Source organism: Panthera onca, chromosome D4, assembly GCF_046562875.1.
Source record: "Panthera onca isolate mPanOnc1 chromosome D4, mPanOnc1 haplotype 2, whole genome shotgun sequence".
Classification (NCBI taxonomy): Eukaryota; Metazoa; Chordata; class Mammalia; order Carnivora; family Felidae; genus Panthera; species Panthera onca.
Window position 1 is genome coordinate 11,495,688 of NC_138351.1, and position 22,845 is coordinate 11,518,532.

The following is a 22,845-nucleotide window of genomic DNA, read 5'->3' on the forward strand; positions in this document are numbered from 1 at the left end:
TGCCGTTTGGGGGATCCTATGGCTGAAATCCTATGAATGAGAATGGGGTTCTCTCTGCAGAAGGCAGAAGTCCTTCCCCGGAGAAACGACCAGATGTAGAATGCAAAGAGGTCACGGATCTTAATACAGAAGAAAGAAAAACTCATGATGCCTCCATTCCCCAAGCAACAGGGGAGCAGTAGTAACAAGGTAGACCTGAACTTGGGAGCTAAGAGGCTGGTGTCAGGCTGGGCCACCGCACGCTCACCTTGTACTCGAAACACGAGACACAGATGAAAAGGAGATCTAAAATCCTGTTCAGTTGCATGGACGGCAGGTCGGCGATCCACTTCCGGATGAGGGTCTGGTCGGCGTTTTTCATGATCCACAGGAAGCAGATCATGAGGTTCCGGGTCGTGTCGGCATTCAGCATGTTGTATTGTTTGTAGGGCTGCAAGGAGGCAGATGGCGGGATGGACAAGGGAAGGAGTAGAGCAGTGGCGACCCCGAAAGCTTAGGGGATGCTGGTCTCTTAGAACACAGTCTTTGCAATTGTTCCCCGGCTGGGGAGCCGTTCCCAGGAACTGGTCCTTTCCTGGGCTAGGAAGCCGTGTTCCCTGAGCGTACTCACCAAAGGGGCTCACATGGGGCCATGTCTGAGCCAGACTTCTGGCCATGTACTGGGGGGGCCCTGCGGCTCAGGAGCAGTATGGTCTGGTGGTCTGCCCCGCCTTGACCAGCACTCCCCCCCGCCCCCGCAACTGCCACCGCCCCGTCTAAATGATACAAAGGGGCTTCTATCCTGCTAAGATTCCACGTATTTCTGCTTCAAGCTCGACACGGGAGCGCTGAACTCAGAGCAGAGAAAAAGACTAGCTAGGCTCCAGAAATATCCCAACTGTTCAAGTGTTAGCTTCTTTGTCAGGGTCCAAAGTACAATATCAAGGTCACGAAGGGCTCAGCAAATGAATCAAATCCCTAATTTCATGGGGTCCTCTGTGCTGGGACTTCAATCATAATCCATGATTTGCTGGGGGTCGGAGGGCGGGGGACGGGGGAGCTCAGGCTATTTGCTTGAATACCTCTGCCCCAAGTGTTCTTTTTAGAGTGCTGAGCATACTTACTTTAACTCATCAAATCAAGACAAAGAACAATATGTGGCCGCAGTCTTGGTTCATGCGGTGTAGCTAATAATCCAGAGGAATGTGACATCGCGTGCTGCGTGTATGTGAGGGAAATGTTGGCTTGGGGATGAATGATAGGGCTTATGAAATTAGCTCAGTTTTTCTGAGTAGGTGACAAGAAGAGATGAAAACCTTAGTGACGACTTCCCAGGGAAGATCCTCTAATGGTGGACTTTGGGCGTTTGGGCATTTGCCCCTGGAGGCAAATAACAATGTAAAAGGCAACACCACCTCCGGCAGCGAGCTTTGTGCTAAGATGCACATTGGAAAGGTGGAGGAGGTCATACAACACGGTATTTCTCAAACCGCAAGACGATGGGTGACGTCAACTCTCAAATGTCCTTTCTCTTTCTTCTATCCCTGCCCTCCAGCCCTCCCGGGGGTGTCCAGGGGGTCCAGCTTGCTAAGTGCTGGAGGGAAGCGAGGAAAACCATCCAGCAAAGCAGCCTCAGGTCTATGTAGATGCCGCCTTCCCGGGAGGCAACTGAGTGGTGTTCTCTGTGGATGTATACCCCACGCTGAAATGCAAAGTTCAATTAAGCTGGACAAGGCGGCACTGTCTGCCGAAGGAAGAGTCGGAGCTCATCAAGGGACAGAGACAGATCCCACTTCAAGTAAATCAGACACGGTATTCCCGGAGAAGCCCCTTTTAAGCCCAGAGTCTGTGCAAAAGGACAGAACTATACGACTCCGGGTTTAGGCTCCCTGGGGGCCCCAGAAAAGTTGAAGTCTTTTGCATGAGAAGCCCCCACCCCAAGCACCTGGCCCCTTTGATCATTTTTTTGGAGGCAGAAATAGTGTGAAGAATAAACACAGAATAAACACAGCTCCAGCCTCCCACCCGAGGGAGCTGTGGTTTGATCCTCTTTTGCACTGATCTCAGATATCCCAAGTTCACCTCTTTCCCGGTGTTCTAAACCTTGAACTCAGGCACCACTGAGACTGCCCGAATTTGAACCATCTGCGACTGTGCTGCCTCATCGGCCCCATTTCCCTTCCCAACAGCTAGCTTTACGCGGAGGCCTTTCGGGACGGAGCAGAGGCAGACCTCTCACAGCCTGTTCTATTCTGGGTTCCAGTAGGCAAATATAAGAACATGCCCACCAGAAGACGGGAAAACACACAAAAAAATAAACCAGAGAAATGTGCATCAACATACCAGGGAAGAAAGCATTGTTCCACTTGTCTTCAGATTAAAATTATTTCCAGCTATGGCCAGCGCCACATTCTGGTTAATTGCACTGGCTCCTTCTTGTTCTTCGTCTGAGCCATTGGCACGATTTTTTCCACTACGGGCATCTGCAGCTGTGGTGAAAACATCATCGCTCTTACCATACGATCTAAGAATTATGCCTCCTGGTACTTTATGCAAGGAGTTGAAAATTTATGCCCGCATAAAGATCTGCACATTTATAATTGCCAAAGCTTGGGAGCAAGCAAGAGATCCTTCGGTAGATGAATGGGTAAATAAACTGAGGTACATCTGAAGGAATATTATTCAGCGCTAAAAAGAAATGAGCTATCAAGTCATGAAAAGAGTTGGAGGATCCTTAAACCCATTCTCCTAAGTGAAAGAAGTCGATCTGAAAAGGCTACATGTTATATGATTCCAACTATATGACACTCTGGAAAAGGCAAAACGATAGAGACGGAAGAAAGTTCAGTGGTTGCAAGGGACTGGGGAAGCGGGATGGAACAGACTGGGCAGAGCACGGAGGGATTTTAGGGTAGAGAAACTACGCTGAATGACATCACAATGATGGATACATATCATTGCTATGTTTGTCCAGATCCATAGAATTTATAACCCCAAGAATGAACCCTAATGTAAACCACGGACTTTGGGTAATTATGAGGAGTCTCTGTAGGCTCATCCGTTGTAACCAATTTACCCCTCTAGTAGGGGATGTTCATAATGGGGGAGGATGTGCTTGTGGGGGCAGGGGGCGTATGGGAAGTCTCTGTAATTTCTGTTCAGTTTTGCTGGGAACCTAAAATTGTTATTTTAAAAGTCTTAAACAAACAAACTTTGGTGATGTCAAACCAAAAACACTATTTCCCTGTGTCCCCAACCCACTACCCACCAAGAGACTGATACTTATTCGTCACTGAAGTCAGTACAGTAATTTAAAGCCTGATGGTTAGCATTATTTATCTGCTACCATCTCCAGGAAAAAGCAGGCAGGCTACTAAAAGAGACGAAATGCCCAGCTCAAGATTCGGCTAGAAATTGATTTTTCAAATTGTAAAAAGAAAGCTCTCATTAACACTTTCCTGTGATACAACATTTAAAAATTTTTTTGAAGTTTTTATTTAAATTCCAGTTAGTGTAAAATTAGTCTCGGGTATGTAATAGAATATTTTTTACTCTATTCAAATATTTTAAATAATGACCAAATAGAAAGGAACCTATAATCACAGAACTCATCGGTTCCTTATAAAATAAAAGGCGAATACCACCAATTCAGCAACAATGGATTGAATTCCAAATGCCTGAAATGAATCTTAATTTATCATCCGTATATAATGTTGACATGCTTATATTTATACGTAGGTCTAGATGTCTGCAACCAAAAGGTTGGTTTTTAAGAACACCACCAAATCACACACAAAGTTTTTGCTTAAGCAGTTCTTTGAAAAGTGTGTTAAAATACTCGCAACTGATTGATTCACTAAAAGGTCATATTTTGCTGGACTTGTCAACATCCTAAGTATTTGGACCTTCAATTTTTCAGAAAAATTAGCCTGCAAACAGTATTTCCTTCTGCTAAAATTCTGAAAACAGAACTCACATATTTTTAGAACTCAATTAAAAAAATCATGCCCTATCTGTGCTGAAAGGCAGCTGAGTTTTTAGACAAATGGTGAAATGAATAGCATGTGGCAATTATGTAAGATCTGATCCTATCAGGATTAATTTGAGGATGGTCTTACTTCCCTCACATACGCGATGGGTCAGGTTAGGAAAGATGGAGAGAAGGATACAAACACCTGCCACATAAAATGCTTCTATGGAAGGGCTCTCATTTCATCTTCATCACACCCCTAAGATACAGAATTGTCACCACACTGTCACAGTTGAGGGAAAGGGGAGGGAAGGCCTTGAAAGGTGGAGGAACTTTTCAGAGGTCACATATCGCAATAAATGGGCTGGAACTTGAATTCACCTGTTTCTTTTTTAAATTGTTTTATGTTTATTTAGTTTTGAGAGAGAGAGAGAGAGAGAGATAGCACAAGCAGGGGAGGGGCCCAGAGATACACACAGAATCCCAAGCAGGATCCAGGCTCTGAGCTGTCAGCACAGAGCCCGATGCGGGGCTGGAACTCCCAAACCGTGAGATCATGACCTGAGCCAAAGCAGCACTCTTAACCAACTGAGCCACCCAGGTGCCCCACAGCTGCTTCTTTCTTAAAAATTATATTCTTCTTAGTGTATCTAAGGATTCCACATGTAACAGGTGCACTATATTACCTCTAGTAATGGAATACTTTCACTGTTTTCCCATTTGTCAGCTACATCATTACTGTAAAGGCCAAAGCACACATCCAGAAACCATTGAGATTTGAAAGGCTCAGGGGCGCCTGGGTGGCTCGGTCGGTTAAGCGTCTGACTTCGGCTCAGGTCATGATCTCACGGTCCGTGAGTTCGAGCCCCGCGTCGGGCTCTGTGCTGACAGCTCACAGCCTGGAGCCTGCTTCGGATTCTGTGTCTCCCTCTTCTCTCTCTGCCCCTTCCCTGCTTGCGTTCTGTCTCTGTCTCTCAAAAATAAATAAACCTTAAAAAAAAAAAAAAAAAAAAAAAGAAAAGAAAAGGTCTGGAGGGCACCGGTGTGGAAAATTGCTCACACAGGCATATTGGCACTAAAGCTCGTAAGAGAAACTTCGTTCCGCTGGGGCATGAGCAGGGGCCCTCCTCAATCCAAAGAAGGAAACAGAGGCATCCTCACCTGTAAAGTCATAGAGTTGCGGCAAAGCATCCAAAATGATGCCAACCAGAGGCAGGTAAAGGGCAGCAATTTTGACCTTCACCTCTGGTTTGATGCAGCGCGGGTCCAGGTCGTGAGAGCTCAGGAGGCTGTGGACGGCGCTGACCGCTTTCCTTTGCACTTTGCTGATCCTAATGGCACAACACAGAAGGCCAGAGGTCATGGTGAAGGGAGATGGACCAAAACGCTCTCAAACAGGACACTGCTTTGAATATTTGTGTATAAGTTTCCGGGTGGACATAAGTTTACTTCTCTTGGATATGAATTTACTTCACACCTCAGAGTCGAATTACTGGATTTTACGGTAACTCTATGTGTAACCTTTAGAAGAACAACCAAACTGTTTTCAAGGGTGGCTACGCCATTTTACACCCCTACCGATAGTGTCCGAAGGTTCCATTTTCTCTCTGCCAACACGTGTTATTATTTATCTTTTTTATTACGGCCATCCTAGTGGGTATGAAGGTGCTATGGACTGAATGTTTGTGTCCTCCCAGAATTCCTATGTTGAAACCTAATCCCCAGAGTGATGGTCCTAGGAGGCGGGGCCTTTGGGAGATTACGTCATGAGGATGGAGCCCTCATGCGTGAGACTAGTGCCCTCAGAAAAGAGACCCCAGAGAGCTCCCTGGCCCCTTCTACCATGCGAGAATATAGCAAGAAAATGGCCATCTATGAACTAGGAAGTGGGTCCTCATCAGACTCTGAATCTGCCAGCGTCTTGATGTTGGACTTCCTAGCCTCCGGAACTACGAGAGATGAATTCCTGTTGTTTATAAGCCACCTAGGCTACAGTATTTTTGTTACAGTTGACCCAAGCAACTAAGAGAGAAGGGGTCATAATCTGGCTTTGATGTGCATTTCCCTGATGGCCAACGGTGTTGAGTATCTTTCCATGTGTTTGTTGGTCATACCTTCTTTGGAGAAATGTCTATTCTGATCCTTGCCCTTTGAAATATTGAGTTATTTGTCCTTCTGTTATGGAGTTGTAAGATTTGAAAATTACGTAACAGGTACAAATCCCTTATTAGATCTACATTTTGCAAATATTTTCCTCCCATTCTGTGCATTGCCTTTTCATCTCCTTGACGATGTCCTTTATGTCGCCCAGGTTCTCACTTTAGTGAAGTCTAGCTTAGCTATTTTTTTTTTTTTCTTCTGTCGTGCCCACTTCTGGTGGCAGATCTACTTCTGGTGCCTGATCCTATTTCGTGGAGATTATCCATGTGACTTCATCTAAGAGTTTTGCGGTGTCAGCACTCACATTTAGGTCTGATCATTTTGAGTTAACCTCTGCACAGGGTATGACGTGGAGGGCCCGACGTCATTCTTTTTGCACGTGGATACCCACCGGTCCCAGTGCCGTCTGTTGGAAACATGACTCTTTCCCCCATTGAATTATTTGGGCACCCTTGTCAAAAACCAATCGACTATCAATGTGAAGATGTATTCCTGAACTCTTAATTCAATTGCACTGATCTATATGTCTATCTTTGTGTCAGAACCACACAGTCTTTACTACTATTGTTTTGTGGTAGGTTTTGAAATCAGGAAATGTGAGTCCTTCAATTGTGTTCTTTTTCAAGATTGTTTGGGGTACACCGGGTCCCTTGAATTTCATATGAATTTTTAGGGTCGGCTTGTCGGTATCTGTAAAGAAGCCAGCTGGAATTCTGAGTGGGGTTACACTGAACTTGTAGATCAGTTTGGGGAGTAACGTCATCTTAACAACACTGAATCTTCTAATCCATGAATATGTCATGCCTCTCTGCTTTGTTTAGATCTTTTTATTTCTTTCTAAAGTGTCTTAGAGTTTTTGGCATACAGGTCTTGTACTTCTTTTGGTAAAAAATTTAGTCCTGAGATTTTATTATTTTTTGATGCCATTTTTAATGGAGTTGTTTTCTTAATTTCATTCCACATTGTTCATCACAAGTATATGGAAATATAATTGATTTTTGTATATTGATCTTGTACCTTGCAACCTTGCTGAACACATTTATTATGTTTAATAGGTTTTTAATGGCTTCCATAGGATTTTCTTTTTTTTTTAAGTTTATTATTATTTTGACAAAGAAGGGGAGAGAGAGAGAGGGAGGGATGGAGAGAGAGGGAGAGAGGGAACCCCAAGCAAGCTCCATCCTGTCAGTGCAAGCTGGGCAAGGGCAGAGAGAGAATCCCAAGCAGGGTCCATGCTCCATGTGGGGCCTGACGCGGGGCTCAACACTGGGCTCAATCTCACGTACCACGAGATCATGACCTGACCCGAAATCAAGAGTTGGACACTTAACCAACTGAGTCACCCAAGCGCCTCGTAGGATTTTCTATAAACAAATCATGGTATCTGCAGACAAAGATAGTTTTACTTCTTCCTTCCCAATATGGGCGCCTTTATTTCACTGTCTTGCCTAATTGCCCTGGGTAGGGCTTTCGAAACAAACAATGAGTAAAACAGAAGTGGCGAGAGTGGTCATTCCTATCTTGTTCCTGGTCTTACAGGGAAAGCAATCAGCCTTTCACTAATAAGTATGATGCTAGCTGTGGGTTTTTCATAGATGCCCTTTACCGGGGCTGAGGACATTCTGTTATATTCCTATATGATTTGTTGATTTTTTTTTTCAGAAAAAGGTATTGGATTTTATCAAATGCTTTCTCTTCATCTATTGAGATGATTGACTGGGTTTTGACCTTTATTCCATGCATACAGTATATTATATCAATTGATTTTCAGATGTTAAACCAATCTTGTGTTCCCAAGGTAAATCATACTTAGCTACCGTGTATAATCCTTTTTATACATTGTTGAATTCAGGTTTTCAGTGTTTTGTTGAGGATAATCATATCTACAGTCATATCCGTCTTTTGTTTGCTTTTGGTATCAGGGTAATGCTGGCCTCATAGAATGAGTTGGAAAGTGTTCTTTCTCCTGAAGAGCATGTGAAGGACCTAGCACAGAGATGCTAGATAATTTCCACATGCTTGAGGAACATTGTGGATTGAATGATGTGTAGATATTTGTGGGCACCCCCAGGTAAAGGGGGTTCTAGGGAGACCCCTTAGAAACTGGAGCCATGGCCCCTTTCAGAAGCCCAGATACTGAGATGTATCTGGGGCCCTTACCCTTGAGATGGGCAGGTTGTTGGTGAGTCTGTTAACTGTCTTGGCAGCAAAAGGCAGTACTAATCAAGAGGAAGTATTGTTAGACCATGAGATTTTTCTGAGGTTTCAGCCCACGTGGCAAAGTCACTAATAAGTATGTGACAGTATTTCTAAGGACTTTCCAGGGGAGCAACTGACAACCCAGAAATCAGGGATTATTTGTTGCCAAAGGAGAAACACTCTTAATTAGCTACCTTCGGGGAGTGGGTAGAAAAGGTACCGTGTGTGTGTGTGTGTGTGTGTTTGAAGAATGTTCCTATTTGACTGAACATAATTACAAGATGACCTCTGAACATACTCTACTCTTTTGCTAGTAAAATAACGGCCACAATTTTATAAAGAATCAAAATAGATGTCAGGGCGGTTTCCCTAGACATCTCACTGGAAGGGACATGGAAAACAGAAACTACTAAAGACTCCTTTCAGAAATCACTCCTATTAAAGGACAATTAGATGTGGATCATGTAGATCAATCCTATTAAAGGGCAATTAAGAAAAAAATGTGTGTGTGTGTGTGTGTGTGTGTGTGTATCTGTAAACTAAGGTGATTTTCTTTGTGTTCAAACCTCATTTTCAGCACCTTATAGGTCAGGGCACTTTGTGTTGCTTTGAAAATTTATGTTAATTATAGGGTAGAAAGTTCTACCGGGAAAATAGAGAGGAGTTTAGTTGGGTTGGACGAAGAAGGTGAGATTGAAGCTGTCAAAGGAGGCGCTCAGGACCTGAATTCCTGAAAAGAGGCAGGATTTAGAGTGAAGACCATTCAGTTTCCCATACTGGCCTCCTGGGAGGCAGGGACAGACATTCACTTGGGTAATATCGTTATGGACAAAGCACTTAGGATATGTTTGTGATTTTGCAGTCGCACAAGCTTGAAGGTGCTCCCTTCAAGTCACTGTTTCCTTCCTTAAATCACAAGCACTTAGAGAGAACTTGAAAACTGCCCATTAGACAAAAATCCGTAACATCTAGCAATGCTGCCACTAATCAGCAGACTGTATTCCAGAAACTCCTTTAGCATAGGAAGGAAGAAGGGAGGAGCAGTAGGAAGGGGTTTTCCAGAGAGGGCGATGGTGTGCTATGGGAGGGTGGGCCCTGGGAGAGCACTCAGGAAACCAGGGCTCTAGATTTGGTTTTGTAATGTAACTTTGGGCAAGTTCCTTCAATTCTTCGCACCTAACCTGAACATCGAAAGAGCTGAGCCCAAATTATTTTCCAGTCCTAACGATCTGAGTCCCTGAATGGCGAGATTTACGGAGCCGGGGAGTTTTGGCTGTTTGGGGCACTGGTGTATCTCTGATCGACTCTACACGCCCCAGGGTAGGCATTTGCTAACTACTGAATGGGATGCATAATATTTTGGAAGGCACTGTCTCCTTTTGTGCCATCGGGTGGACGGTGGTTTTCTAATCCTATAGCTCATGGAGCACAGGGAGAGAAGGAAAGGAGAAGGGGTGGTCTGTCTCCAGCCCTGTCCATAGACTTTTAAGACTAGATACTCCGACATGCCCCTGGGTGATCAGGCTTCTAAGAGGTGAAAGGATTTACAACCCCTGGACCTGAGGCATCTCTTCCCTTGTGGGCAGGCCTCCCTGCAAGAAACTTAATCTGGACACTAGAAACTTAATCTGGACACTGGGTAACTGCCTTCCCATCAGCGGCCACTTCTTCAATGTCAACATTAAGCAAGCAGCATCTTGCTGCTGCCTCCGTGTGTACGCAGATCACCCGGGGCACGTCTCATAAATGTCTTTGTTCCTGAGGAGTTCACTAATCAAAGCATCCCCGGGAAGCCTGCTGTATTAGAATTGGGAAATTCTTCTCAATGAATCAATGGCTGAAAAAAAGCCGTTTTGTGGCTTCTCTCTGTCCCTCAGGGCTTTCCACTTTTCCTATCCAGCACCATTTTCTCAACACGTGAGTGTTTCTACTCTTCAGAACTGGTGAATGGTAGAGTTTTTCCGCCAAGTCGGAGAGGTTGGACGGCAAACTTGAGTAAGGAGGGGTTTTTTGTGTGTGGGTTTTTGGCTTCGTATTCCAATCGAAATGTCAGAAACATACCCTTCCCCCTCAGCATCGAGGGCGGCAGCCAGTTCAGTAAAGAGAAGTCCGGTGAGGAAATGCTGCTGGCGGTACTCGGGAGTCAGATCAAACATGCTGGCAATCTTCTGGTCCTGGAAACTGAAGCAGGAGCTTGAGTTCTGCACAAATGCAAGGAGCAGTTCTTTGAGTCACAAGAATGGTCTGGGGCCTCTGGGTGGCTCAGTTGGTTAACTGCCTGACTCTCGATTTGGGCTCAGGTCATGATCTCACGGTTCGTGAGTTCAAGCCCCGCGTCGGGCTCTGTGCTGACAGTGCAGAGCCTGCTTGGGAATCCCTGTCTCTCTCCGTCCCCTCCTCTCCCCTTCTCCCCCACCTCTCTCTCTGCACCCCCCCCCCACTCACGTGCACACCGTCTCACGCTCTCGCCCTTTCTCTCTCAATACAAATAAATTAATTAAAAAAAAATAAAAACAGGGGCGCCTGGGTGGCTTGGTCGGTTAAGCGTCCGACTTCAGCTCAGGTCATGATCTCACGGTCCGTGAGTTCGAGCCCTGCATCGGGCTCTGCTGACAGCTCAGAGCTCAGAGCCTGGAGCCTGTTTCAGATTCTGTGTCTCCCTCTCTCTCTGCCCCTCCCCTGTTCATGCTCTGTCTCTCTCTGTCTCAAAAATAAAAAATAAACGTTAAAAAAATTTTAAAAAAATTAAAAAAAATTAAAAAAAATTAAAAAATAAAAACAAACAAATGAACAAAATCGCAACAGCCAGCGTTTACAGAGCCATGCTGCCACGAGTCTTTGCAAGCATTGTCCAGTGCGTTCCCCACCTGACGGACGAGGAAACGGAGCTGCCCGTAGAGTGGTCACTTTGCTTTCCCCTCCCACAAACAGGGAGCTGCCAATTGGGAAAGATGGAAATAAAGCAGCCAGGGTCTGTCACGAAACGACCAATACTCCGTTCCCCACCCCAGATCGAAAGTGAAGATTCAAGTCCCAGGACACCACGTGGACAGGGAACGGGCAACGGAATCCAACGCTGTGGCTTCGAGCAGGCAATTCTGTTGAGACTTACAAGTCCCAGGCAATTCCCGCGCTCTCCCGGGGGCACACTTTCTACTGCACCAAGGGCATCTGAAGTGTCCCTGGAAATCATTTGCTGCCGGTGGGACTGGCCTGGCCACTGGCTGGGCTTACTAATTCCCCGGGGCGGTCAGAAGGGAAACGTGGCAGAAGACCCAGGGCAAAGTTAGCACATGGGGAATCGCTGCTGTAAGTCATGTCTCCCCCAGTTCACAATGAGATGGTGACGTCGTTAACAAGTGGCTCATAGCACTTGGCATAAATGGCTAAGTTTTCTTTTTTTTTTAATTAGTAAGACCAACCTTCACCTCTGTTGTTGGCATCAAGGAATACCCAACAGAAATAGAACACAATATTGAGAAATCTTGTCTGCTGCTCTGAGCCACTGATTTGTCACCAATAATGGAATGTGACTGTGAAACGGTATTTCCTTAAAGTTTTTTTCTAGAGGGCACTAGTCCCTTGACAACTCTATGGAGGGGGGAAGAAAGGTTTTTAGTAGTTAAATCACTTTGGGAATCAGTGCTTATTAAATATTTTTCTTCTCCACCCATTGGGTATTTATAACTTACAGCAACAAGTTACAGACTCGTGGGTAGCCGACCGCAAAACAAACAAACAAACAAACAAAACCAAAACCAAAAACCTGTTAATACAGGGTCTCTAGAACTTAATTGACTCTGGAGCTCTGTATTTGCATAATGCTCCTTAACATCTGGTTGACCCTGGGGCCCACTGAACCTCACCTGTGAGATACTGTTCCACAAAGAAAGAATGGCCATGTCAGTCAAAGCCTTGTCTCTAAATATGACACAGGTGTTATTTATTTATTTATTTATTTTTGGCTGATCGAGAGTAAGACTCATTAGAAAATACACTCCCTATAAAAAGAATGCTTGATCAGTTTATGACAAGGTCTTCTTAGTGCTTTAAGAACGAAATTATTGGAGTCTGATTCAAGATGGACTCAACTTGTGCTGAACTCCATTTCATAAGAGTATCAACAGAAAATTCTAGGATAGCTCAAAGATGTAATACCCATGTCAAAAACCGCTATTTGATCATTATGGAATTAATATAAAGGAATATGCCATTTCATAAATCTTAGGGCTCTGGAGTTTAGGAAAAGGAAACTGAGCAGAGAAGACGGTCAGCCTCAAGTGGAAAGACAATTAATGCCGGACAAAGGAAGCTATGTGACTTTTCTATGAATTTCTAGATTTCCGTAGTGCGTACGAATTCCTCACTCTTCCTTACCCCAGCAGAGACCCTTGAGCCTAGGAAGGAACCAGTCATGCAGCTTGTAAATGATCCGTTAGATGGTACAACTTCGGGTACCATACTTGTGTGTCTCTGGATCGAGCAATCCGGTGTGAACAGCTCCATTTTTCTTTTCAGTAACAAGACCAACCTTTATAGGAATAAATGCCTAGTTCAATGAAATAGCTTGAGGAATTCTTTCAGGGATTACCTGGGAAGAGATGGAGAGGCAGGGGGACGCTGGCTCAGTATCGGCATTCATAAAGAAGAGGTTCAGATTGAGGTAATGCTCGTGGCTGCAGAGGATTCTCAGAAACTCCAGCCTCATGGAAATGAGCATCGGAAGGTTGTTGAGCTTGGCCGACAGCTGGGAGGAAAAACGAAAACAGCAAAGATGTGTTTATGACAAGGTAAATGGAGTTGAAGTTGGCAGAGGCAAAAACCTCCCTTCTCTCCGGATTAAGACAATCAACTTAATAAAAATTCATGGGACTTGGGCGCCTGGGTGGCTCAGTCGGTTAAGCGTCCAACTTCGGCTCAGGTCACGATCTTGTGGTTCGTGAGTTTGAGCCCCGTGTTGGGCTCTGTGCTGACGGCTCAGAGCCTGGAGCCTGCTTCGAATTCTGTGTCTTCCTCCCTCTCTGCCCCTCCCCTGCTCATGCTCCCCCCCGCCAAAAGTAAATAAACATTTAAAAAATTAAAAAAAATTAATGGGACGGTGCAACAGAGGGAAAGTTGTGTATCACAGGGAGGCCCACTGAGTTTTCATGCATACTCTTCCCCTTAATAATTCTAGCCTAGCAGCTGTCCAAAATGTGGATTCTTGACCTGACACCCACACTTGTCAAATCTACAACACCGTGGCAAACCTGTGTTGCAAATAATCTGGATGTACGTCTTCTGTGTAACATAACATCATTCATTTCACAAAAAGGCCACTTTGTCTAAAGAACTAAATGAAAGGGGTTGACCCCATAGGGGGCCACACAAAACCCCTGGAATACGACTGGATGACTCTCAGGCCACTACTGTTCTTTTGTAGTTTCTCATTAAAGGCCCCAATGGGGAGTTCTCAGACCCGTTCCCCACATAAAGGCATCCTATTATTGAAGAAAGGATGTAGCCCCTGCAAAAAAAAGTTGAGGAGTTTGCCCCAAAGTAAGAGAGGAGGAAGTGGAGGAGAAAGAAGAAAGCTGGGACATTTCTGAGGAAGTCTTCCCTTAAACAGACAAACCATGAAAAGCACAGCTAATGAGGATCATCAACAATACTGTCATAACACCGTACGGTGACGGGAGACTGCGCTTGTGGTGAGCACTGCCTAACGTATAGAATTGTTGGATCAATACGTTGTATACCTGAAGCTAATATAACACTCCACGTTAATTTTATCTCAATTTAAAAAATTAAGATGAAAACAACACCAACGAGCCATGAAATAAGCAATGAACAGCTGACACCAGGGACAATGTGGAAGAGATCCCTTGCTTCCCTCAGGGAGAGGAACCAGTGAGGACCCAGACTCCATGGGCTGTGACTCAGAGGCAGCTTCTTTGAAGACACAGTAGGGAAAGGATGGACCTGATAGACCTTGAGCCTCTCCATATGTATCACCATCAACACCCTCGGGCCCCCGCACGGGAAACCAAGCATCTCATCCGTGTGAACGGACATGCCTTCTCTTCTTGCGTTTTCAGAGTGGTTTCATAAATGGTATCATTTAAGGAGCAACATATTTTCAACCATTTTAGGAGAAGCCATTGGGTGGTGGCTCATCCATTTTGCCTATAGGATCAATCGGTCTGTAGCTAGACATTTACTGGAAACAAAGGAATACCATCACGGATTACGTAAAAAATAAAACATGACTTTTGTGCGAACAAAAGTTACCAGAACCTATACTCTTTGTCACTGTGTCTTGCTGGCTGACTTTGTACCTATGGATTCACCAGTAAACTGGACTGATTAGAACTTGATCTTATGTCCCTCACTGGTCACTCACCAAGAGTTGTTGGGTCAAACTAGTCAGAGCTTGAAAGCATAAGATATTTGTCCTTGAAAGAAGCCCGCAGCATAGGTATCTTAAAAAGTTCCCTTGAGATTTCATTAAAGACAGAAATTTCAAAAATAATTTTGGTGATATTTAGAAAACAGCAAGGTGCCATTCCAGAAACATCTTCCCCAAAGGTCAGGACCCGCAGTGGTAGCCTCAGTGGCACTACCCAAGGATGGGTGTTAAGTTAGTGGCACATTGAAAGTGATATCAAGGGAGTGAAAAACTAGATTTGTCTATCGTTAGTGACTATTAATAAAAGGCTAAGATTATACCTATTGTCACAAGGTCTGTAAATGGCAGAAAACGTGATAGGATGTTTGAATCAGGCTATGTAAAATGACAAAACCAGGGGACTTTGGAAGAATAAAAACTTGCCTCAGGTATGATGTTCATACTGTACCTAGATAGCTAGAGTCAATGGAATAAATCACCATTGACTACGTCAGGGACCACTTTAAGCCTGAGGGGCCACGTTAATTGTACTAAGCAACACCCACAGATATCACTGGCAAACAGAGCACAGAGTGAAAATGTTAAAGCCTGGATAAATCTAATCCAACTCTGTCTTTTTGCCAATAAGGAAGCCACTCATGTAAAAGTTAAGCTCCCCGGATCGCAGAAGAATTTAATGGCACCACTGGGATAAGAACACCAGCCTATAGATTCTGACTCGAAGGCTCTCTGGCAGCTGAGACAGAAAAGAGGAAGAAAAAGAGGGTAAATGAGAAGCACGCCTTACCTTAAAAGCGAAGGAAAAGACAGAAAAGAGAAAGAGAGAAGAAAGGAAAGCAAAAGAGAAAATCATAAAGTGAGTTTGCAGGGCGGGCAGACATCTCCTTTGGAGCGCCTCCTTTGCCTTCTGGTAATGAAAGCTGCCCACGTGTCACAGAGATTCTCTCTTTCACCAAACTCGAGTCAGGCTCCTCTGAGCTCTTTTGCAAATAGGCCTGCCCTTGGACATGTCGTAGAGAGCTCGATTTCAGCAAAGATCCTCCTGAGTCAGTTTAGCCAGAGTCGCCCAGCCTCAGTATCTGACCACCTTGATATCTCACTGACTTCCCCAACCCTCATCCCTCACCAGCCCCCTGGCCTGCCTTCACCCAGAATCCTGTCAGGTTGGTTTAGCCAGAATCCCCCCCACTCCTGATATTCCTGCTTATTAATTTCCCCCCCACTAATCCCCCTACTCTGCTCCCTGGCTCTAAATTCCCACTTTTCCTTTTTGTATTTAGAGTTGAGCCCCACCTCCTGTACTGTAAAATCCCATTGCAATGGTCCCCACACTTATATAGATGGTCCTGAATAAAAGTCTGCCTTAGTGTTTCACAAGAGTCATGAAAAATTCTTTCTTAAACAGCAGCTAACCTTGGGTCTGCCATGGTATTCTAGCATCTGCTTTCTATATGTCCAACTTTAAGTTTTGAAAAAGGGATTAGCTTATACTGGCAAGTCATCCAGCGACCTGTTTCGAAAACCAGATTAATTTATATTGGCAATTCCTCTGATGACCCATAACCCTAAACATGGGGGTGGCAGAGAGGAATGGCGTAGTCCTTCGCCCCTCCGTGCTGGTGGAACCTGGAACGGAAGATCCATGTAGGGTCAGGAGACCGGGCTGCACAAGATGTCGGTGCTCTGAGCATTTTGCGGTTTCCTTAGGATTCTCTTTTTATAGGCGGGTTTCCTTATTAGGAGTTCTTTTAGAAAAGTCATGGTCTGTTTTCGGGAGTTGGGGAAGATCCTTTTATATTGCAAATGAGGAAGTGAGCCCCAGAAAAGTTGAGTGAATTACTCAGCATCATGAAGGGATTGACCACAGAAAGCAAAGCCTGATAGAACAGAGTGATGAGTCCGCTGTAGCCTGGAGTTAGGCAAGACTGGGTTTTCCAACCACGGTCTTTCCAACCAACAAGTTATACGACGCAGCTTCCTCATCTGCAAAATGTAGAGGACACCTTGCAAGGATTAAAGATACTGGTTCTATCAGATGCTCAGTACGGTGCCTGGTTCACAGGAAGAAGGCAGCCGTGGTGACGGTGACGGTGCTGGTGCTGGTGGAGGCGGTGGGTGGCGGTGGCGATGGGAGTCACAGGTGGCGACAGTGCTGGTGGGGAGTGGTCACAGTGGCAGTGACAGCGGTCGTGGTGGGTAGAGGAGGAATGGGGAAGGAAAGGAGAAGCCACAACAGCAACCACTTGCAGGACACCTGCTGGGACAATTTAGGGGGACAGCGAACAAAAGAAGAATCCTCCTTAAATGTCTGAGGAGAGGGCTGTGGTAAGATGCTCCCCGGTCATGAGATATTTGCTTTGCGCTCAGTGAGGTCTGGGCTCTTTGGCAGATTCCATCAGGGTTCTTTAAAGTCCGAATTCCACAGCCACATTTTAATGAATTACCCTAATATGTGAAAAGAGACCCCATGCTTTGAATTCTAGACCTGGTCTAAGAGCGAATGCCGCGGTCACACGATTTCTGTTAAATGTTGCAGCGAAGAAGACCATAGCACCAACAGCCCTCGGGTCTCACACATGACCTTGTTGGCCCCTTCGGGTTGGCAAACGCTCCAGGAGTCCATGCGGACCAGTGTGTCTAGTGAAGCCCGGAAGACAAATGACCAGAAAGCCCACAATGCACAGGAGTCAAGCTGTCTAACCTGGCAGGGAGCATGACAGCATACCACGGCAGTGACCACAGCACTGGAGGAGAAGGAGCCAGAAACAACACGGCTAGGCCTGTGGGACACTCACCTGGTTGCAATAGTGTTTGATGAGGTTAAATACGAAGCCACGATCCATGAGCGACAGAAGGTCATACAAGAAGAAAGCCAGGCTGATGTTCATCTTTTCTGCCTGCTCGTTTTCCTTAAAAACAAACCAACACGTGAATCATTTTGCAGTAAGCCCCGATCATGACCAACCGAGTGCCTGGTAGGGAGGCTGGGACACACAGGTCCTACCGTGTCCCTGGGGGAGACACTGACACTGGGCAAAGCTGGTGACCCGGCAAAATTGTGGCAAAATACAAGTTAGCCCTTAATGGTGCCAGGACTGTTGGGCTGAATCAAGCAATTCTTTATTCACTGTTAATATTTAGGTACATTTCCTTCGATTCCTTTTTTTCCTACATGTGTATGTACATAATTGAGCTCAGTCTCTATAGACAATGTTGGGCCTTGCATTTTTTTCGTTCAACATTGTACCACGAACCTTTCCCTGCATTTTTAACATTTCTTCAAAACTAGTTTTTAATGGTTGCCTCGTATTTCTCCATGTGGCTCTGCCATAAATTATTTGATTCTTGTAACTCTTGTCTTGGCAAAACGAACTTGAAACATACCCACTATCTTCAGTGAGACAAGTTGTTAATTTATAAGGGTTGTTGAGAAAATCTAACCAGGATAAAGGAATTGGTTTTTACCTCAGGAATGTTTTTTTTTTTTCTCCAATTAGGCGACATTCCCAGCCCAAGAGAGGTCAGAGTTACACACGGTAGAGTGACCTCCTGCATGAAATGAGACGACGGCTTTTGTTGTGGTTACTTCTCGGTGCTCATATTTTTGACATCTTACAGCACTTCAGAGTAAGTGGGGATTCACTTTTTCACATTTACGTCCTTTTATTCTCAGAATGAGAAAATAGCGTTCTCTGCCTCTAGTGAAAATGCGATTTGAAAATAGTTTCCTTTGGTCATGACGTGCACTTTGCAAACTCAGGCCAAGCTGAGCAGACACCGGGATGGACAGAAACCTGACACAGAGGAGTTTCCACAGTATCTTTGAGTGGTAAGTTCTCCGGCTCCAGCCGTCCTGCACAGGGGCCACTCCTGGGCAGTTGACGTAACTGTCTGACTATTCTGGGCTTGGAATCATCGGTCCTGGCCTCGCTGCTGGCTGTGTGGCTTTTGGAAAATCTTTCAGTCTCACTGAGGCTCCCCGTCCGTGTCTGACAACACGGAGACTCCACTGCTGGGCTCAGAAAGTCTGCCGCGAGAAATAACCGAACGGAAATCTTCTCCTGAGCACTTCGTACTATATAAATCCTTAATAACGATAAAGGTATTAGTGATGACCACTGCTGCCTCAAATTTTAGAGCTGCCTTCTAAAATTGTTCTACTTTCGGGGGCGCCCGGGTGGCCTAGTTGGTTGAGCGTCCGACTTCGGCTGAGGTCATGGTCTTGCAGTTCGTGGGTTCGAGCCCTGCGTCGGGCTCTGTGCTAACGACCAGCTCAGAGACTAGAGCCTGCCTCAGATTGTGTATCTCTCTCTCTCTCTATCCCCCCCCTCCCCACCCCGCACTCATGTTTTGCCTCTGTCTCTCAAAAATAAACAAATGTTAAAAAAAAAAAACTTTAAAATTGTTCTACTTAATTTTATTTATTTTTAAACTTTCTATTTTGGACTAATTCCAAATACAAAGAACTGCTATATGCTCTTTAATTGATTTATCAATACTTCATATTCTGCTATATTAGCTTTATCATTCTCTTCATATATATATATATATATATATATATATACATATATATATATATATATATATAAAACAATTTTTTTCAGAGTTCTTTGAGAGTAGGCTATAAAAATCATGCCCATTATGCCATAATACTTCAAGAGGTATTTTCTAAGAACTAGAATATTCTGCCCATATCTATTCCCCCCAGTACCACTCCAGGGTCCCATCCAGTATAACTATACTGAGTTGTCATATTCAGTCACATTTAAATGACTGTCTTAAGACGACGCTTTTCCCTGCTAATGAAAATACAAGATGCTCAAGGTAAAAGATTGAGAGAATAAAGAATAAAAGGCCCAGTTACCTTCTGAGGTTTCACTAGAAGGGCTGCAGTCTCCGAGGTGACCACGTTCACAATAGTCGTTATGTCATCTTTGAAACGGTCGGAAAAGCGAGTCCTCCGAAAATTGTCGCGTTTGTCCATGTTATGTACATACTGGGCCATGCTTTTCACCTGCAGAGGGGGTGGGGGAAATGTCAACACAGAAACTGGTGACCTGCTTCTACGCTGTGGAAAAGGGGGAAGGACTCGAAGGAAGGCTCCTTAACGGCGGACTTTCCAACGCTTGATCTGCACTGGTGGTTGCCCAAGCAGACTCTGGACAAAAAATGCTCCTGATGCACAGAAGGTTACCGTGGTGGCAGGAGGTGGGAAGGATGTCCTCTTCTTGACCCCAAGTCAAGGGGCTTCCTTCTCGCAGCTCACCAAGGCAGGGAACTTCATTCTTTAGCTGCAATGCTAGAAGACTCCCCTGCTCTCAACTGCCTACGGGAAGGCAGACACAGATTGGGCTCCCGTGGCCACTCGGGATGATGGATCTCAACACATTACACAAAAGGAACTGTGTAGGATACTGTCTTTGAGGTGAACTGCAGTCACCTCTGTCCCCAAAACTACAATAAGGAGAAGAAGGAAGAGATGATCCCCTTGAGTTTCAAGTTGAAACCGGGAGTAGAGTTTTCTAGAAACAATTCTATATTATGCTAGGCAGAAACTTAGCCGCTATTTGGAACGGCGCCTCTAAGATAAGTTATGTTTTGAGTTCAATAAGGCTAGCTGGTTTTATATATCTTTTTTTAAAAAATACTTAATCGTATACTTAAAAATGTGTGTTAAGAATGTGTGTTCTGATAAAAACCTGTGTGTCTGCTGGTGATTGCCTGTATTATGATAGTACAATACCAGCACCACGTCCACCAAAATTTAAAATGAAGATCATGGGGCCCCTGAGTGGCTCAGTCGGCTGGGCGTCCGACTTCGGCTCAGGTCATGATGTCACAGTTTGTGAGTTCGAGCCCCACATCTGGCTCGGTGCTGACAGCTCGGAGCCTGGAACCTGCTTCGGCTTCTGTGCCTCCCTCTCTCTCTGCCCCTCCCCTGCTCATGCTCTGTCTCTCTCTGTCTCAAAAGTAAATAAACATTAAAAAACATTTGTAAAAAATGACGATCATGATTTGTTTTTTGCACTTCTTCCCAAGGCCCGGAGATTCGTGGGTCAATACAGGCCCCCTTGACACCCCCAGAAGTTGTGTCTGGTCCTCGTTGGAAGTTGCTTAGGGCTAGCGGGGACATTCTGACGGGCAAGGCTGGGAGTTCTTACCCTAGGATGCCTACCCTCGGAGGTCGTTTCTGTGAATGTGCCCAGGCTAGTCAGAGAGTCGTCGCGAAAAAAAAACGGCCCCGGGAGTTAACCACCCACATCTGCCTGAAGATGACGCCCTGGGTCAGAGCTGCAAGAAGGGGGGACAAAGACAGTTCTATGGGAAAATGTGTTCCAGTCCCAAGGGCCACAAGGGAGGACTCTCAGGCACTACCAGCAGATTTCTGCTTCTAAGAATGCAGGACCAACAACCTTCATTAGCACCGAGACAAGCAGAGATAAAAAAACAAAGAGAAGGTAAAATAAGAAGAGAATAAGAGACAGGCTGTGTGTGTTTTATGTTTTCAGATAATACCAGGGCCAGCTTGAGGAAGCCCTACAGACCTAAAATCCTAGAGCCCAGCGTAAGAACCATGGATTCTCTTCCCTGCAGGGTCCTGCTTGGTTCAGGGCACACGGAGGTGTCTGTACCCCAGAGTCTCACACACTTGGGGGGAGGGAGGACCAGCATGAGAGGTGGGCACTGGACCTCGTTCTTGTCTGGCAGCCGCGTCTCTCCCACTTTGCTCCTAACAAAGGACCTGGGAAGACAAGGCCTCTTTGTCTGAGCTGCCCCGATCCTGATTTTCTTCTGGCTAACCCACCCTGGGGCACCAGGCTTTTAGATCTCACTGCTATATCCGGCTCCTGCCTGCGGGGCTTGGCCACCCTACAACCAGTAAATAATTCTCACAACCCCGTACTTTCAACTGATGGCCTCTTTCCAGACTGTAAGTAACTTGCCAGCTACTGTGTCCTTGGGCTCTGCACAGAAGAACAGCCACTGGAAACGCCAGTGGATGCTCGGTCTATTATTTGCAGGTGGCGTAAGGCAGGAAAATACGATCCCCCATAGTGGTCTTCGTGACCCATGCACAGCAGGGGTGCCTCTAAAGAACCCGCTGGTGCAAAACTTCATGTTGTGAGTAAATTAGGTCACCCATTGACCTGTGGGTCCCCAAAGTCTGGCCCAGCGGTTTCTCAAGGGGCACAGGGATTTGTTCATTAGCAAGTGTGAAACTGGCCCCAGGCTTGTGTTCAACACTCGGCTGCCACAGTGGCTGTTCCTTGGCGCTCGGGCATTAATGCAACTGAAGGGTGTTAAATGGCCCGCGTTGTCGGGCCGAGTCTGAGGAGACGGTCCTTTCTTTCTCTTCAGGCTTCTTAGGAAAAAAAACGGTTTTGGTTTTTAAATAGCTTCCTGAGCATCCACGAGGCAAATGCACCCACAACGCATGCTGGACTGGGTGTCCTGTCTGAGTCTGGGATCCGTTTCCTTGCAAAGTTCTGGCAAAGCTTCCATTTGCCTCCACTCCGGCACCTACATCCATTGCTTGGTGTTCTGCGTCAGTCTCTGAACCTTGGCAAGCTGATCTCTACGGACTACGTCTCTCAGGCCTCCTTGTCCTTGGGCTTCTGCTTGGAGTTGGCTAATGGGAGGGGACCAGCAGGGAATCAATGAGGGAGAGGACACGGAGGTCCTGCTGTATGTCCACTCTGCTGACCTCATCGGGGCCGCGGCAAGCTTCTGCTCGTGGGGACATTTCTGTAGGAATCCGGCTCCTGTCATGGGGACCCTCTGCTCTGTCTCAGCTTTGTCTTAAGTCCCAGTTACACTGTTCCCGGCCCTTGCTCCTGTAGAGACAGATAAAGACTCTTCCCTCCGTGCCTTGCCAACCCCACGTGCTCATACCTGGCCCAGTCGCTTTGATGAGTGCTTTCCTGTGAGGCCTTCTGAGAGATGCCAAGGCCGTCCTACTGGGACCCTGGCACACTTTGGTTACAACACCCAGAGCCCCGGGGAAGAGCAGCGTCTTGGGTGATCTGCCTGTGGACCGACCGCTTCCATTGGCTCAGGTCGGCAAGAGATTTCTTCCCAACTCCCTCCTCTGTTTACCATCAGGGACTCCTAGAGGGAAGGAGGGCTAGCAACTTTAGCTTCCGCTTCC

General features: G+C 45.8%; 1 protein-coding gene across 5 annotated transcripts in view; it reads right to left on the reverse strand.

Annotated features, from left to right (window-relative positions):
• Positions 1-22,845, reverse strand: part of DOCK8 (dedicator of cytokinesis 8) — a 228,608-nt gene that overhangs the window by 42,379 nt on the left and 163,384 nt on the right. For all 5 annotated transcript variants that reach the window (XM_078436043.2, XM_078436042.2, XM_078436044.2 and 2 more), the window contains 7 exons: positions 19,561-19,710; positions 17,492-17,605; positions 12,900-13,055; positions 10,370-10,509; positions 5,111-5,280; positions 2,323-2,468; positions 248-430 (listed from right to left, as the gene is read on the reverse strand). In XM_078436043.2, coding sequence (XP_078292169.2) covers positions 248-430; positions 2,323-2,468; positions 5,111-5,280; positions 10,370-10,509; positions 12,900-13,055; positions 17,492-17,605; positions 19,561-19,710 — 1,059 coding nt within the window. The remainder of the gene's footprint in view (positions 1-247; positions 431-2,322; positions 2,469-5,110; positions 5,281-10,369; positions 10,510-12,899; positions 13,056-17,491; positions 17,606-19,560; positions 19,711-22,845) is intronic.